Source organism: Sphaeramia orbicularis, chromosome 11 (genome assembly GCF_902148855.1).
Source record: "Sphaeramia orbicularis chromosome 11, fSphaOr1.1, whole genome shotgun sequence".
Lineage (NCBI taxonomy): Eukaryota > Metazoa > Chordata > Actinopteri > Kurtiformes > Apogonidae > Sphaeramia > Sphaeramia orbicularis.
This window is the reverse complement of record NC_043967.1, coordinates 15,864,637-15,878,965: the sequence shown is the minus strand read 5'-3', so window position 1 is coordinate 15,878,965 and position 14,329 is coordinate 15,864,637. Positions and strand designations below refer to the sequence as shown.

The following is a 14,329-nucleotide window of genomic DNA, read 5'->3' as shown; positions in this document are numbered from 1 at the left end:
TTAAAAGTCTTGTCCTTTTTATCTTTGACTTATTTAACCAAGGTAAACAAAAAAAAAAAAAAAGACAAATAGTGAGACCATTTATCAAGTCCTAGGGGGATGTGGGGGGTTAAAAGCCACACACTAAAACTCAGCTGTAGTCAAAGTGACCGTGATCAAATTTGTTGAAGTGAAGTGCTCCTTAGGTCAGGTGTTAAAATGGGTTTTGACAATGAACGGGAGTGAGAAATAAGGCAGGGCATTACGATTACACTCTTAGTTGTTTCCATCCATCCAGAACATCTGTATCATCCTGTCGGAGCTGTGGCAAACTCTAGCCTCTATCTGGGAAGCAGGAGAAAGAAGTTCATATTACAACTTCACTTTATTCACATACTTTTTAGGATTACAGCTTACATGGTGTCAATACAGTGATAACAAAAGAAAAATGTTTTACTTAGTATTGGAAGACTACAGAGAGTGGACATAAAGGACAGACTGAACAAAGATCAGAGGAACCAAAAACGTTATAAACTTTACCTGGTAGGGGCTCAGTAAATGTGAACTACTGTACATTCATCGTCTGGACTCCACAGTCCACACAGCTCTGAAAATTAAGGAGGATGAAACAGTACAAATCAAGCTTGCAGAAATGTCTAATATACGCTTTAGAGAAGACATCAGCTACTGTTACGCTGTAACACAGATGTAAACACTGGGCGGACAATGCCATCTACTGGACGCTTCTTGCCACAAGCAACAGAATGGTATAAAAATACTTGCCTTCGTCCCATTTTTCCATACTGTTCAATATTGATTTATTGTGGAACATAAATTAATAATGCTGCCAAATGGAAGACAAGAGGATTCCCTGTTTGTGTCCCTTTGACTAGACATTTATGATTTCTTTAAAAATATAATTACAAAGAAATTCAAAGGAAAAAACTGTTGGTTAAGTATAGAAAATGAAAATGAAAAATACCCGCAGTCATATTAAAATTTACTTGCGCATCACTGTAGACAGCATGAACACATATTTCATGTTTTCTATGGTTGACTAATTTTCGTTTAGAAATATAAATCTAATCCTCACATTCAGGTTTCAACACATTCAAAATTAGGGTTAATGATGCATTTAAATACTGAAACACAATGTTATTATGAAACAGGTGATGTGAACCAGTGATTGTAATCATGGCTTTGTATAAATGCCGTATCCGGGGAAGGTCTAGTCCTTTAGGGGCAAAGATAGGCTGAGGACCACCAGTTTGTCAACAAATGTATGAGGAAATGGTCAAAATACTTAAAGTTAGGAGAGATTTGAAGCTTCTGACTAGAGTAAATGATATAATCTAAAGATTCTAGAAATCTGGATGTGTTTCAGTGCATACATGCATAAAACCTCCAACAGCAGCACATCAACAACCGCCAGTGAGCTGTAGCCAGTAGAAGCACTAAATTACTGAGGCAAACCATTATCAAGCACTTCATCAAGAACCACAGTGATATTGATATTGATAACAATAACAACACATCACATCCACAAATGTCAGTTAAAAAAAAAAGCAGTGTGTTAATAAATGCATCCAGAAGTGTCAACTTTTCTGGGCTCAAAAGAAACTCTGGAACGAACCGTCACTCAGTGTAAAACACGCATAATGCTTGAAACCACCAGTTTTATGTTTTTTCTTTATTATTTTTCTTTCTTTTTTCTTGGAGGGGGGGGGTGGTACCAGTAGTAGGTCCAGAGGCCAGGTTTTATCATGGTTAAGGGTTGTGTCAGTGTCCTTGCCAAATGTCATTTGCAATTCTGTGATGCACCATTAATGCTAAGAATATGCTGCCTTCAAGATGACAACTTTTCCAGGGACGCCTACACATACTTCAACAAGACAATGCAAAATTACATCCAGCACACATTTCAAAGGGGTATTTTCAAAGCTACTGTCAGACAAAATTTGTAAATAAAGAATTGGAAAGACTCTCCAAAGATATGCCTCCCTGGTCCATCACTGTACTACCACCAAACCAGCCAGGCTAAATGCAGACTGTATAACTTTGCCTCAGTGCCTCCAAACTCTCATGTGCTCATTGTGAACCTTCTCTGATCTGTGAAGAGGACAGGGCGCCAATGGCACCAATTCTAGTGTTTTCTGGCTAATGTCAGCTGACTTTTACTGTGCTAGGCTGTGAACATGAGGCCCACTAGAGGACACTACACCCTCTTCCCATCCTCTTGTCTTTTTCTGGCAATTTGATCTGAAACATGTTCCGTATATAGGTAGCCCACCAGCAATCATTTTATAGGGTTCTCGACCCTCCACTTGTTTATCCTTGCATAAAGGAGCAGATACCAGTTAATTTGCTGGTTAGTTCCCCCTCTACAGCCCCATCAAGCTTTCATCTGTTTAATGTGTCAGAGAATGCCTAGGAACTGGATTTTAAAACATTTATGTATGACAATAAACCTTAAGTGACATTTGGAAGCATTTCTCTGTAGGTTTGCAGTAAAACAGGAGAAAGAAGCATAATACAAAAAAGGTTGAAAATATATCACAGACATGACATATCGCAGCCTTATTATGATTAAGTGACATTCATTATGTTGAGCTGAATTGAGTTGAATAGGTGAATAGCTAGGTTGCTGTTTTGCAATTTTAAGAAACTAACTACATTGCAACAGCTTTTAATAACATTAAGTAACAAAAGTTGTCTCTCTCTCTGACTCTCTCCTCTTTGCAACAGCCTGTTAGATTTGTTCTTATTACATATAATTCTCCAAAAATTATCACTACTACTGACTCAAGTTCCATTGTAATCCTGTTGAAATTCATCATCTAGCCCTATGTATAATAGACTTGCTACTTAAAATTCAGTGTGTACAATGTTTTCAGATCACAGGCCATAAGAGGGTTCTCACATCACAGATGTTTTGCTTTCCCTCAGTCTTACAGACATTCACTCATATTCCCAGTACATGCAGAATCACCTGATTGATATGCCATGTCCTCTGGTCCGCTGTCCAGTAAGGTGGGGTGTACTGCATACCAGGGGAGAGGAGTCAGGGGTCAAACAGAGGGCAAGACATCACACCAGACCACAGCAGATGAATGGGTGTGTGAGGGATGAGGCGAGCAGGAACAAGATGACCTAAGCCAGGCTCAACCCTTCAACTTATATCAGGGTTTTTACAGGTATCAGCAAATCTAATTTAATGCCCTTTTTAATGCCACTTTAAACAAATGTAATGCCTGTGTCCAACGGCAGATACAGTTTTATATATAGTTTTATGACGGTTTACCGTCGACAGGCTTTAACCAGGTTCTGAATAGTTCCTCTAATCACTTCTGCTTAAACTTGCATTTTCCCATTTTTCTGACATTTGCTAATATTCCCTCCACTCTTTCACCACAGCATGAGCACGCTCAAAGCACACTGAACTCCAAGCATCCAGTGTTGTGACTTTGTGTATCAGCCATAAACAATAGCCAATTAAAGGGTTCCGCCTGTCAATCATCATCCCACTATACTTCTGATCAAAATTATTAAATGTTTACATAATCAAAATAAATCGTGAATAACAATGTTTTTTTCCATCAGATGTAATCCTTTTAATGCCTCTGGACAAAGAATTTCATGTTTTAATGCCATTTAAGGCCTTAATTTTCACAAAATCTATTTAATGATTTTTAATGCTTTTTAATGACCCGCAGAAACCCTGGATATGCAGAAGCGTATGTTCTGTTCCTGGGGGGACCCTGCATTGGATACTCTAATTGGTGTATGGGTGCGTATGTGCACATACCAGGTAGGCATAGGCATTATGGGCATAGTTCATCGGCATCTGTGGGAACATGCTCCCTCCAAAAGTAGAATATGGATAGGGCTGTAAATAGAGAGAGAATACAGAGTGAACTGCAGTACTGAACAGCCGATAGTAAACAGCTATTAAAATATTGCATATTACGTACTGTATATAGTCAAAGTCTGTAAACAGACTGAAAGTTGAGCCTACAGTGGTATATTTATACAAGTGTTACATCTTATATCTGTGCAGCACTTCATAATTAGTATTTTTCATTGATTTTATAGACTGTGGCAGTCTGCTATAGTCTACATAGTTCAATGTCAGTCTTAACAAACCAGAAACAATGTGGTGAATCTACAAAAATGACTGTATGATGAACAGGTGAGACAGACAACACCTCCTGCATGACACAAGAGCAGGGATGTCAAACTCATTTTCTTTCAGGGGCCACATTCAGCCCAATTTGACCTCCAGTGGGCCAGACCAGTCAAATAATAGCATAATAACCTATAAATAATGACAACTCCAAATTTTTTATATGCAAAAAATAAGATTAAATTATGAAATCATTTACATTTTACAAACTATCCAAAAAAAGATGTGAATAACCTGAAAAAACTGAAATTTCTGAAGAAAAATAAGAAGAAATAAGAAAAATTTGATTAATATAGATGAGTTTCACGTGACATATACATACATTAAGTCTTGGAGGCGGAAGTCACGCCGAGTTTGTAGCGTGTTAAACGATGGACCTGCTAAACTCCTGTGTGCCGTTTATTACTTAACTTTCACCAAGTACAAGTTGGGCATAAAGACCGCTCGGTTCCATTGGTGGCAGCGGTGGTTCTGTTCTGCCGACTGCTGTTTATAGTTATTACCGTGGTTAGCATAGCTTCTCAGTATAGTTAGCCTGCATGCCTTAGCAACATGGAAAAAAAGAATTGTTATCATGTGGTACGATGATGAAGACCCCTTTAAACCTACCAGGAGGGCTTCCCCTGACCTATCACCCTATAGAGAGAGAGCGATTGTGGATCTACCTGCTCCCTTTGCCGACGTTGGCAGCCAGAGTTTCCTCAGCTGGGTGAAGCAGCTGGAAGTGGCAGTCAGAGCTACAGCGGGTGACACCAGTGAGTTCAGCAGGGAGCTGGTGAGAATACTCCCCACCCGTCTGTGCAAGTCTACTTTTCTACTATGGGACAACCTTCCCCATGCGGTCAAGTCAAATTATGCGGCTGTGAAAGAGAAGATGGGATCGGCTTTTGGATAGAGACAGTTAATGGACCATTTTAGAGCAAACATATCTGCTCATTCACGAGTTCCAGGGGAGAGCCTGGAGGTGTACGCGGCTGATGTGAGCTGGCTGGTAGCTGGTACTCGTGTACTCGCCTCCGAGTTGCGCGTGCATCACTGTTGTTAGTGAACATTGAAACTCATCTATTATGCCTCAACTTATGATTTATACATGTGCAATACAGATCAGATCTACCAAGACACATAACAGGCAGAATATTGTTAAAATTACATGTATTTTTCTTTAGACATTTCAGGTTGTTCATATTTGTTCAAGTTATTGATGTTTTATTATTAAAGGATATCAGAGTTTAATGTTCTCTGCAATAAATCAAAGAGAAGAAATTGGAGTTGACATTATTTATAGGCATAACGTCATATTTTTTTTCACATTAAACCAAGAACATTTGGAGTCATTATTTCTAGGTTATTATGCTATTATTTTCGAGTTCAACACCCTTGACTGTTACTATCTTCTGCACTTGGCAAAGTCATCCCACAGGCCGGATTGGAACATTTGGCAGGCTGGTTTTGGCCCCCGATTCGCATGCTTGACACCTGTGACATAGAGATAAACAGAACATGTAGTCTCTGAGTCTAAAACTAATTAAGATTTTGAACAGACAGGTCACAACACACAGGAGATCAAAGGCCAAACTGGATCTTATAACTAAGAGAAACTCCACATTCTCAAGAGTGCAGGTTTACTCACAGTGCTGAGTTTCCTAAATTAGACCATTAGACAGAGCCTTCGGTTATCAGGCACCTCTGCCAAATCAGACCCTAGTTTGCCTTCATGAGGCCTATACTCGCTGTTTAAAGCTAGACTTTAAACTTCCCTTTCTAACAAATCATATTGTTGAAGTATCCCTTAGTTCTTCTGCCTACTCCTTGGCTGGAAGGCCTGTGCACTGAACACCTATCCTCTTCTCTCATTCTCAACCCCTCTTCTTCTATGTGTTTATATGTCAGCACTGAATGTCACCAAGTGCTGTCTTCACTTTCCCATAATTTGTTTTCTCTGTCCTCTCCCTCTGCTCCTTTCTGCAGGTATCTGAGTCCAGATATGATGTGTTCCTGATGTGTGGTTCTTCCCTCCATCCTGTCTAGTGTCTGTGTTGTTTATTGCTCTTTTTGTTTTTCTTTTTTTCTTCTTTCCATTCACCCCAACCAGACAAGGCATATGGCTGCCTACCCAGAGCCCAGTTCTGTCTGAGGCTTTCTCTCCCATAAAAGGAGGTCCCTACTTTAAGGCCTAGGCCTTTATTTGTGAAGCGCAGTGATAATAGCCGTTCTCACAAAACATCATCAGTCGTGGCCAAAGTACTTTTCCATTTGAAAGTTTACATAAACCAAGAATGCATGAAATACATGGATGTTGTTCTTGTCTGCTAGCTTAAACTACGGAGGCACTGGCTGGTGACTTGTGTAGACATGGTTGGCAAAATATCCCAAGATGCACTTCATGCTTCTCTCGAATGCTGCGGCGGCTTATGTGAAAACTTAATTCAGAAATGTTTTTTGACTAGATGACCACAACAAGATGATGCGATATAATGCTAGAACATGAACGTGAGAAAAGAATAGCGAGAAATGCATTGTTATTATCATGACATGGGATTCAACGAAATGTATTAAAAGTTTTGAAAAATAGACAAAATGTATAAATGACATGTAAATACTAGTACAAATGTATTGAAAGCAAATCGAGTGACAATGTGGTGATTTGAGGGAAATACATTAAGGAGCTGATGACAGAAATACAGCAGAAACAGGGAGGAAAGTTCACAAGTACCAGCCGTTTCAATTACAGAGAGACTTGTGTTCTTAAAAAGTCTGTTCTACGGGACCGTTCTTACCAAGACCAGACTTGCCGGGTTCACAAGACTGTACTCTGCGTTCTTGATATTGAGAAACAGCCATAATCATGTATTATGAATGTCGTTATTGAGACAGCCCCCTGAAGCCTGTGCAGCACACTTTGGGAGTTCCTGGCCCCAATCAGCAAATTTGAGAATTTAGTGTATGAAATTCAGTCTGTGGCAGATACTTGAGGTTTGGGCTCAAACTCCAAAGAAAAAAAAAAACTGGGGATATAACTAGGTACTCATAAAACAGTCCTGCCTGAAGGTGGCAGTAAAGTTACTTTAATAGTTTAGCTGCAGAGGAGGAAGATCACAACGCAGAAGTACACTACTGCACCACTCACATCACTGTTATGCAGCCAGAAAACACAACTAATTGGATTATATTGTTCTGTTTGTTAAATATTTAATTTATAATGATTTGCAGTTTCCTGATTCGTGCTGTAGAGGGCACATCTATTGGTTATACTCATGCAAACACTCAGAAGACTGTTTGCATGAGCCAAGGCTAAAAACATATTATTAAATAATAATAGAATTACACAAGTTTGACTGTCATGACAAGCTGAAGACTGTCTAAAGACAGCACAAACTGTGTTTTATGACCATTTCACACCACGCAATTGAGAAAACTCATTCTCTTACACTGGAAATATGTCTGACACTTGAAAAGTCACTGAATATAAGGTCGTCTTAAGTAGGGCTGGGTAAAAAAAAAAGATTTGAACGATTTTGGATCAATTTCTTTTTAATTTTGCATAATCAATTAATGGTGGATGAGATTGATTTTTCCGGAGCATGACCGTGAGTAAATGACCCGGAAACTGCCGACGCGGAAGCGCAGCCAGCTCTGTCTCGTGAGCCCCTTGTGGAGGAACTTGCCGGTGCAGACAGGTCGTGGAAGCCAGTCGTTCTAGAAATATTAACTTCGATCACCTGTAGCTGAGTGTGGAGTTAGAGGAATAGCAAAGTGGAAATCACAAAGCTCCGCCCACCCTCCCCCTGCAGTGAGTTTCTTGTACCAAGGGCCCAACATGGTTCTGTTTCAGGGGGCCCAAACTGGTTGCAGTGCCCCAGGGTGATAGTAATGTGCCTTAAGGCTAGAAGCACCAGGTATAAAACAGAGTAAAGATGACGAAGAAGTCCGTTCTGAGCCACTGTAGAAAGATGGCAATGTTTCTGGTCTGTTCATTATTTAACAGCAGGTTCATCTATTTACTGCTGAAATGTCAGATTTATTTCCTTTCTAATATCAATATTGATTCTGTGTTGCATGGCTGCAGCTGTCAAATAATCAAGTTACACCTCAAAATTGTACTTTGGTATCACTAAGCCTTATGAATCGAAATCGAATCATTAAGGAAATTGGCCATGAAACCCGGCCCTAGTTTTAAGTTTCATTCTACAGGGTGGGGAAGCAAAATTTACAGTGAACATTTAGTTGTTTTTTCTCAACAGGCACTATGTCAATTGTTTTGAAACCAAACATATATTGATGTCATAATCATACCAAACACTATTATCCATACCTTTTCAGAAACTTTTGCCCATATGAGTAATCAGGAAAGCAAACGTCAAAGAGTGTGTGATTTGCTGAATGCACTTGTCACACCAAAGGAGATTTCAAAAATAGTTTGTGTCCATAAAGACTGTTTATAATGTAAAGAAGAGAATGACTATGAGCAAAACTATTACGAGAAAGTCTGGAAGATACTATTAAAGAAGAATGGGAGAAGTTGTCACCCAAATATTTGAGGAACACTTGCGCAAGTTTCAGGAAGCTTGTGAAGACAGTTACTGAGAAAGGAGGAGGACACAAAATAAAAACATTTTCTATTGTGTCAATTTTCTTGTGGCAAATAAATTCTCATGACTTTCAATAAACTAATTGGTCATACACTGTCTTTCAATCCCTACCTCAAAATATTATAAATTTTGCTTCCCCACCCTGTATATGTCTAATGAAATGTGATTACCCATTGCTTGACTGTGTCCTTGTGAGTTACCTGATTGTAAGGGCTACCTCCGCTGAGCACAGGTGAAGGTTGTGCCATACCCCCTCCCATAGGTGAACGGCAAGAGCAGTCAAAGTACTGAGCAGAGCTCATCCAGGGAGCTGAGCCAACCAGGTGGGCTGGCCTAGGCCCTGGATAAGGGGAACAAATGACATTTACAATGGCATTTCATGGTTTATGCAGTTTTCAATTTATACTTCAAAAAGTATTGCTCTGAGGTTAAACAGAACACATACGTAGAGCACTCCTTGCTTTCATTATGGCGGGGCCTAACCTGAGTTTCTGGCCCCTTAAACTGATCTGTTGCTACAGAAAAAGCACAAGAGGGAACATATTAGTCTCAAATATGAAATAAAAACAGAAGAATGGCAGCTAAGTGTGCATCTGCTTACCTCAACAACTGACTGAATGTTGACATCTTCATTGAAGTACACAAACCCATACCTACGAGAAAACAACTGAGTTTACATACCTCACACCAGTAAGAGTATACAGCTGAGGGAACCATTCAAAACGAGACAATAAAAGAATGCACACTCTCGCTCCCTTACATCATATTCAGGGGTTTTTCTGGGAAAAATTAGTAAGAGGGAGCACAGGTAGGCAAGGGAAGCTATGTCACAAGAAAGGAAGGGGAACAAAATGGCACCGCGGTCTGAAAAGACACCAATTCATGTCGTTTTGAACCGTCAGACAGTCTACCTACTATGTTTGCAATAGTTTTGGAATAATTTTATCGTTTTTGATGACCAGGTGACCATGTGTTGTTATTGTGGTAGTTTCGCCGGGAAAAGATTATTTTTGGAAAGATTGCATGTTGTGCAAGTACTGTGTTGCATGTAACTATAAGTTAGTGATGAAAGTGAGGAAAGAAAAAAAAACCTGAACTTTTCTGAATGACTTCAATGAGTAACAAATAGGGCTGGGTAAAAAAAATCAATTTAATCGATTTTAGATCAATCTCATTTTAATTTTGCATAATCGATTAATAGTGGATGAGATCGATTTTTCAGAGCAGGACCGGGAGTACGCAGAACTGCAGGCGGCTCCGTCTCGCGAAACCCTGGGGAAGACTTGGTCTTGCTCGCAACAGCTCTGTCGCGGAAAAGACGCGGAGGAAGGGTGGGGAAGACAATCTTCCACTGGAGGTCCTCCGGCCTCAAACTCGAACCCACAGTGTGAAGGAACAGGCTGCCCGGCCAGTCGCGGAAGCCGGTCGTTCTTGGAATACTAACTTGGATCCATACTATCACCTATGACTGAGTATTGAGTTAGAGGAAGAGTAAAGCGACAATGTCCGACTGCTACGCGCCCGCCCACCCGCCCCCCCCCCCCGACCAACATTCACGGAGTGTGCGCACCCCCCAGCCCCACTCCGATCAACAATCATGGAGCCCCCCCCCCCCCCCCCAGTGAGTAGAAGCCTCCAGCCATAAAACAGAATAAAAATGATGAAGTCTGTTCTGAGCCACTGCACAAACATGGCAATGTTTCTGTCCTGTTCATTATTTAAGAGCACATTCAGCTACTTACTACTGAAATGCCAGATTTATTTCCTTTCTATATTAATATTGATACCAGTATTGATGTGTTGCATGACTGCAGTACTCAAATAATCAGGTTACAACTCAAAATTGTACTTTGGTATCACTAAATTAATCTGAATCAATCAATTAATACTGAATTAAATCAATACTGAATCGAATCTAATCGTGATTAATCGATTCAGAACCTTATGAATCGAAATCGAATCAATTATGGAAATTTGCCATGATACCCAGCTCTAGTAACAAACCCGGTTTGCTTGTCTTCCGGACGTACTGCGACAGAAAATCGACACTTCTATCAGTTTCCTTGAGCCAGGACCGCTTGAATTTATTTTTGATCGGTCATCTTCACTAATCTTTGAAGGCTCACTGAAAACGTTGTGTTAGGAGTAAGTGAACACTGAATACATCAGAAGAAAGAACAGAACTTCAACTTTTAAACACAAAAAAATATTTTATTCTATCTTCACTTGTTCGTGAGATGTAAACATTTCAATATTTGTCATTTTCAGGAAAAAACTGAATTTTGAGCAAAAAAGAGAAAATTGCATTTTTTTCAAACATTGATTTTCAAGACAAAACTGATTTCCTATTTACATTTTTGACTCTCTTATTTACAAACAGTAACACTATTCAAAATCACAAAATAAAATAATAATAACAACAATAATAATAACAAACAGCTCTGAGATATCCGAACATTCTACAAAATATTAGGGGAATCCACACCAAACTTTAGACAAAACACCTTCTAAAGCACCAGGTTCCTTATAAACTTCACACATTTACATACATCAATTATGAGTCTTACACATATTAGTTTAGCTTTTTGATATAAACACTTCAATATTCCTTATTTTCAAGAAAAACAAGAAACAAATGCACTAAATACTGTAGGTATCTGGCCTTTCCTTGGCTGCACCACATCATCCTGTTGGACCACCTGCTGTGTTTGATCTGTAAACAATTATATGGACATCTAGTTATTTATCTATGTATGAATATTTGTATTTATTTATTTCATACTAAAGCCAAACCAAACAGTCTCTTACCTGTGTCCCCACTGACATTATGGAGCTGAACCACATCTGTGTTGAATCTGTTCCGTGTCCACAGTCTGAATCTGAACTTACACTGTCTAACAGATGCAGACTAGGTGTCCTTTGTCTTGTCCCACGTCTGGTTGTCTGTCGTCTCCTTGAATGTCCACTATAAATGTGTCTTTTCTCTTCCTCCTGTCTGTCATTGTCCCCGTGTGGTTCCGTGCCCCCCCCCCCTCATTCTCCATGTTGGACTCGAGCCGATCCGTGTTTCCCGTGCTCCGTCTCCCTCACCTTCTATTTCTCCGTTCCTGTCTCTAAAAGGTTCTTCTGAAGCTCCATCATAAATTGAATTGTCGGACTCTGTCTCCATAATCAAAATCTCGTCATTGACGAAGAAAGAGTTAATTTACTGGAACATACGCTCAGTTTTCGGAAAAAAAAAAAGGATTTTCGGCAAAACCCAGAAAACTTTCATCACTAATAAGTGTACAGTGTAACTGTGAGCTTCAGGGTAAAAAACAAGGAAAAAAAAAAAAAAATCGTTTGCATCATTTGCATTGATAGTGAATTTGTTACTTTTGATGGATTGGATGTGATTTCACTGTTAGTAGTGTCAGTACTATTATCAGATTAGGTATGCACAGATATTTTATTGAAAAGGAACAAATAATGACAGTAAACAACACATTTTAAGTGAATTTAAGTCATGAAAAACCATTAAGTATGGTGGCTTTACAAATTTAATGAAAACATCCTCACTTTTGAGTCAGCAAAGAATTTAATTGATCATGCTTATTATTGTTGTTGTGTATGTGTCTAATTTTTTCACAGCAAAAGACATTTTCAATTTGTCAGAAAAAAATGGTGAAAATGTCCAAAAGTGTCCTATTTTAATGAGTAGTCAAGAATAAAAAAAATTCTACAGTCCGAATCCATATCAGGAACCATCTTGTAAGAAACACAGAGATGGTGCAGAAATGGCTTGTGTAAAACTCGTAAGTCTTCATGTGTTGTAGTTTTAACTTACAGGTGTGGACAGACAGACAGACAGGCAGGACCAGTTACAATACCTTTTCAGAGGTGAAGGTAGTGAAGCACTGACACTTGGGAGTAGGACTCACCCTTTGCAGATCCCTCCAGCGTATCTGATAAGTTTTACTTCCTTGATAGAACCAAATCGTGCAAACAAGTCCTGTATGTCATTTTCATCCACCTATGGATTATAATTCAAGTGAAAAACTGGATGTTAGATATTATACCTGACCATAGTCATTCTACAGGGTGTCCCATAAGTCTCCATACATAGGAAAAATAAACGTTTCTTGACATAAACCATTTTTATTTACATAATATGCTCTATATGACTGCCATTTTGTCGGGAACACATTTCAATGCGTGTCCTCCACTGCTGAAGAACTATAAAGAAGAAATATAAAGAAATACATGTTAGAACCATATATGTATGGAATGTATTATGTCTCCTATGTATGGAGACTTATGGGACACCCTGTATAAAGTACTACCGAACAATTCTTTTGTTTGTATTCTGTTTGGTTATTCACATTTGCTTATATGAAGATCCTCCTGGTACAGGCTCAATGCAGTCCTAAATTCCATTCTTAAAATGGTAAATAAGACTGAAACTCAAAACTAAGGACATAACATCGACTGCAGCTGGTAGTAAACAGCAGTCAATAACAGGTACTTTATAATATTTAAGGGATACTACAGAGTAGGGCTGCCCGATTTGTGAGAAAGTCATATTGCAATTATTTTGGCCAATATTGTGAGTGACAGTTGCAAATTTACCAGTCTAGAAATGTTAGTTCAAACAGAAACTTCAAGTAGAATAAAAACAATAAATTAAAAAAATCTAAATTAAAAAATCTCCCTCTGACGTGTCACTAATTCACAAAAGATAGCCATTCTTTGCATTTTAAAAGTGAATCAACAAAAACCTTGATGTTCACGAGTATATAATCTCACTGACTGATATTGCACTTACAATTACAATTTGGCTTAAAAGTCTGGTTTGACCAGTTCTAAACATATGTGTCATGAGAAAATTTTTCTTATGCTACATACATAAAATTTAATTGATTGAATTAATAATGCAGTTCCACTGAGGAGAAAACGTAGGTACACAGCAGACATTTTACTCACGATGTGTATGCACATTTCACATCAGGTATGCATTACTCAGTCAATTTCTAGATTTAAGTATTCAGTTCCTCTCAATGTGCAACTTAAAGCTGATCGTATTATCAGATACTACTATTTGCTGATGGTACAAGAAAGTTGAAGGCTTACCTTCATATCCATGCCACCCACAAACAGGGCATTGCGAGTCACTCTACCCGCAGGTAGAATGTACCCATTAGCCATCCGAGAGCTGGGTAAAATCTGGGTACTGCTCCTCTGCTCGTGGGCATCCTGACATAAAAAAAACAATGGATGGATTCTTGAACTGTACTATATTACATAATATAGTTTTCATACTCACTCAGATAAATCAAAAGTACTTCCTAAAGTGGAAGTGAAGCCTGAGGGTTTGACCTAGTGTCAGATACACTACCAGTCAAAAGTTTGGACTCACCTGTTTTTTCTTTATTTTCATGACTATTTACATTGTAGATTCTCACTGAGGGCATCAAAACAATGAATGAACACATATAATGTAGTTTAAAAAAAAAGTGTGACATAACTCAAAGCATGTTTTATGTTTTAGATTCTTCAAAACAGCCACAATTTGCTTTTATTACTGCTTTGTACATTCTTG

The 14,329-nt window shown here is 38.8% G+C and overlaps 1 protein-coding gene across 1 annotated transcript in view; it reads right to left on the bottom strand.

Moving 5' to 3' along the window:
- Positions 1-255: 255 nt before the first annotated feature.
- Positions 256-14,329, bottom strand: part of dazl (deleted in azoospermia-like) — a 16,440-nt gene continuing 2,366 nt past the window's right edge. The window contains exons 2-10 of the mRNA XM_030148077.1: positions 13,861-13,983; positions 12,672-12,763; positions 9,353-9,404; positions 9,206-9,266; positions 8,952-9,091; positions 3,785-3,865; positions 2,969-3,019; positions 554-586; positions 256-324 (exon numbers count right to left, since the gene is read on the bottom strand). Of these exons, the coding sequence (XP_030003937.1) occupies positions 256-324; positions 554-586; positions 2,969-3,019; positions 3,785-3,865; positions 8,952-9,091; positions 9,206-9,266; positions 9,353-9,404; positions 12,672-12,763; positions 13,861-13,983 (702 nt within the window). The remainder of the gene's footprint in view (positions 325-553; positions 587-2,968; positions 3,020-3,784; positions 3,866-8,951; positions 9,092-9,205; positions 9,267-9,352; positions 9,405-12,671; positions 12,764-13,860; positions 13,984-14,329) is intronic.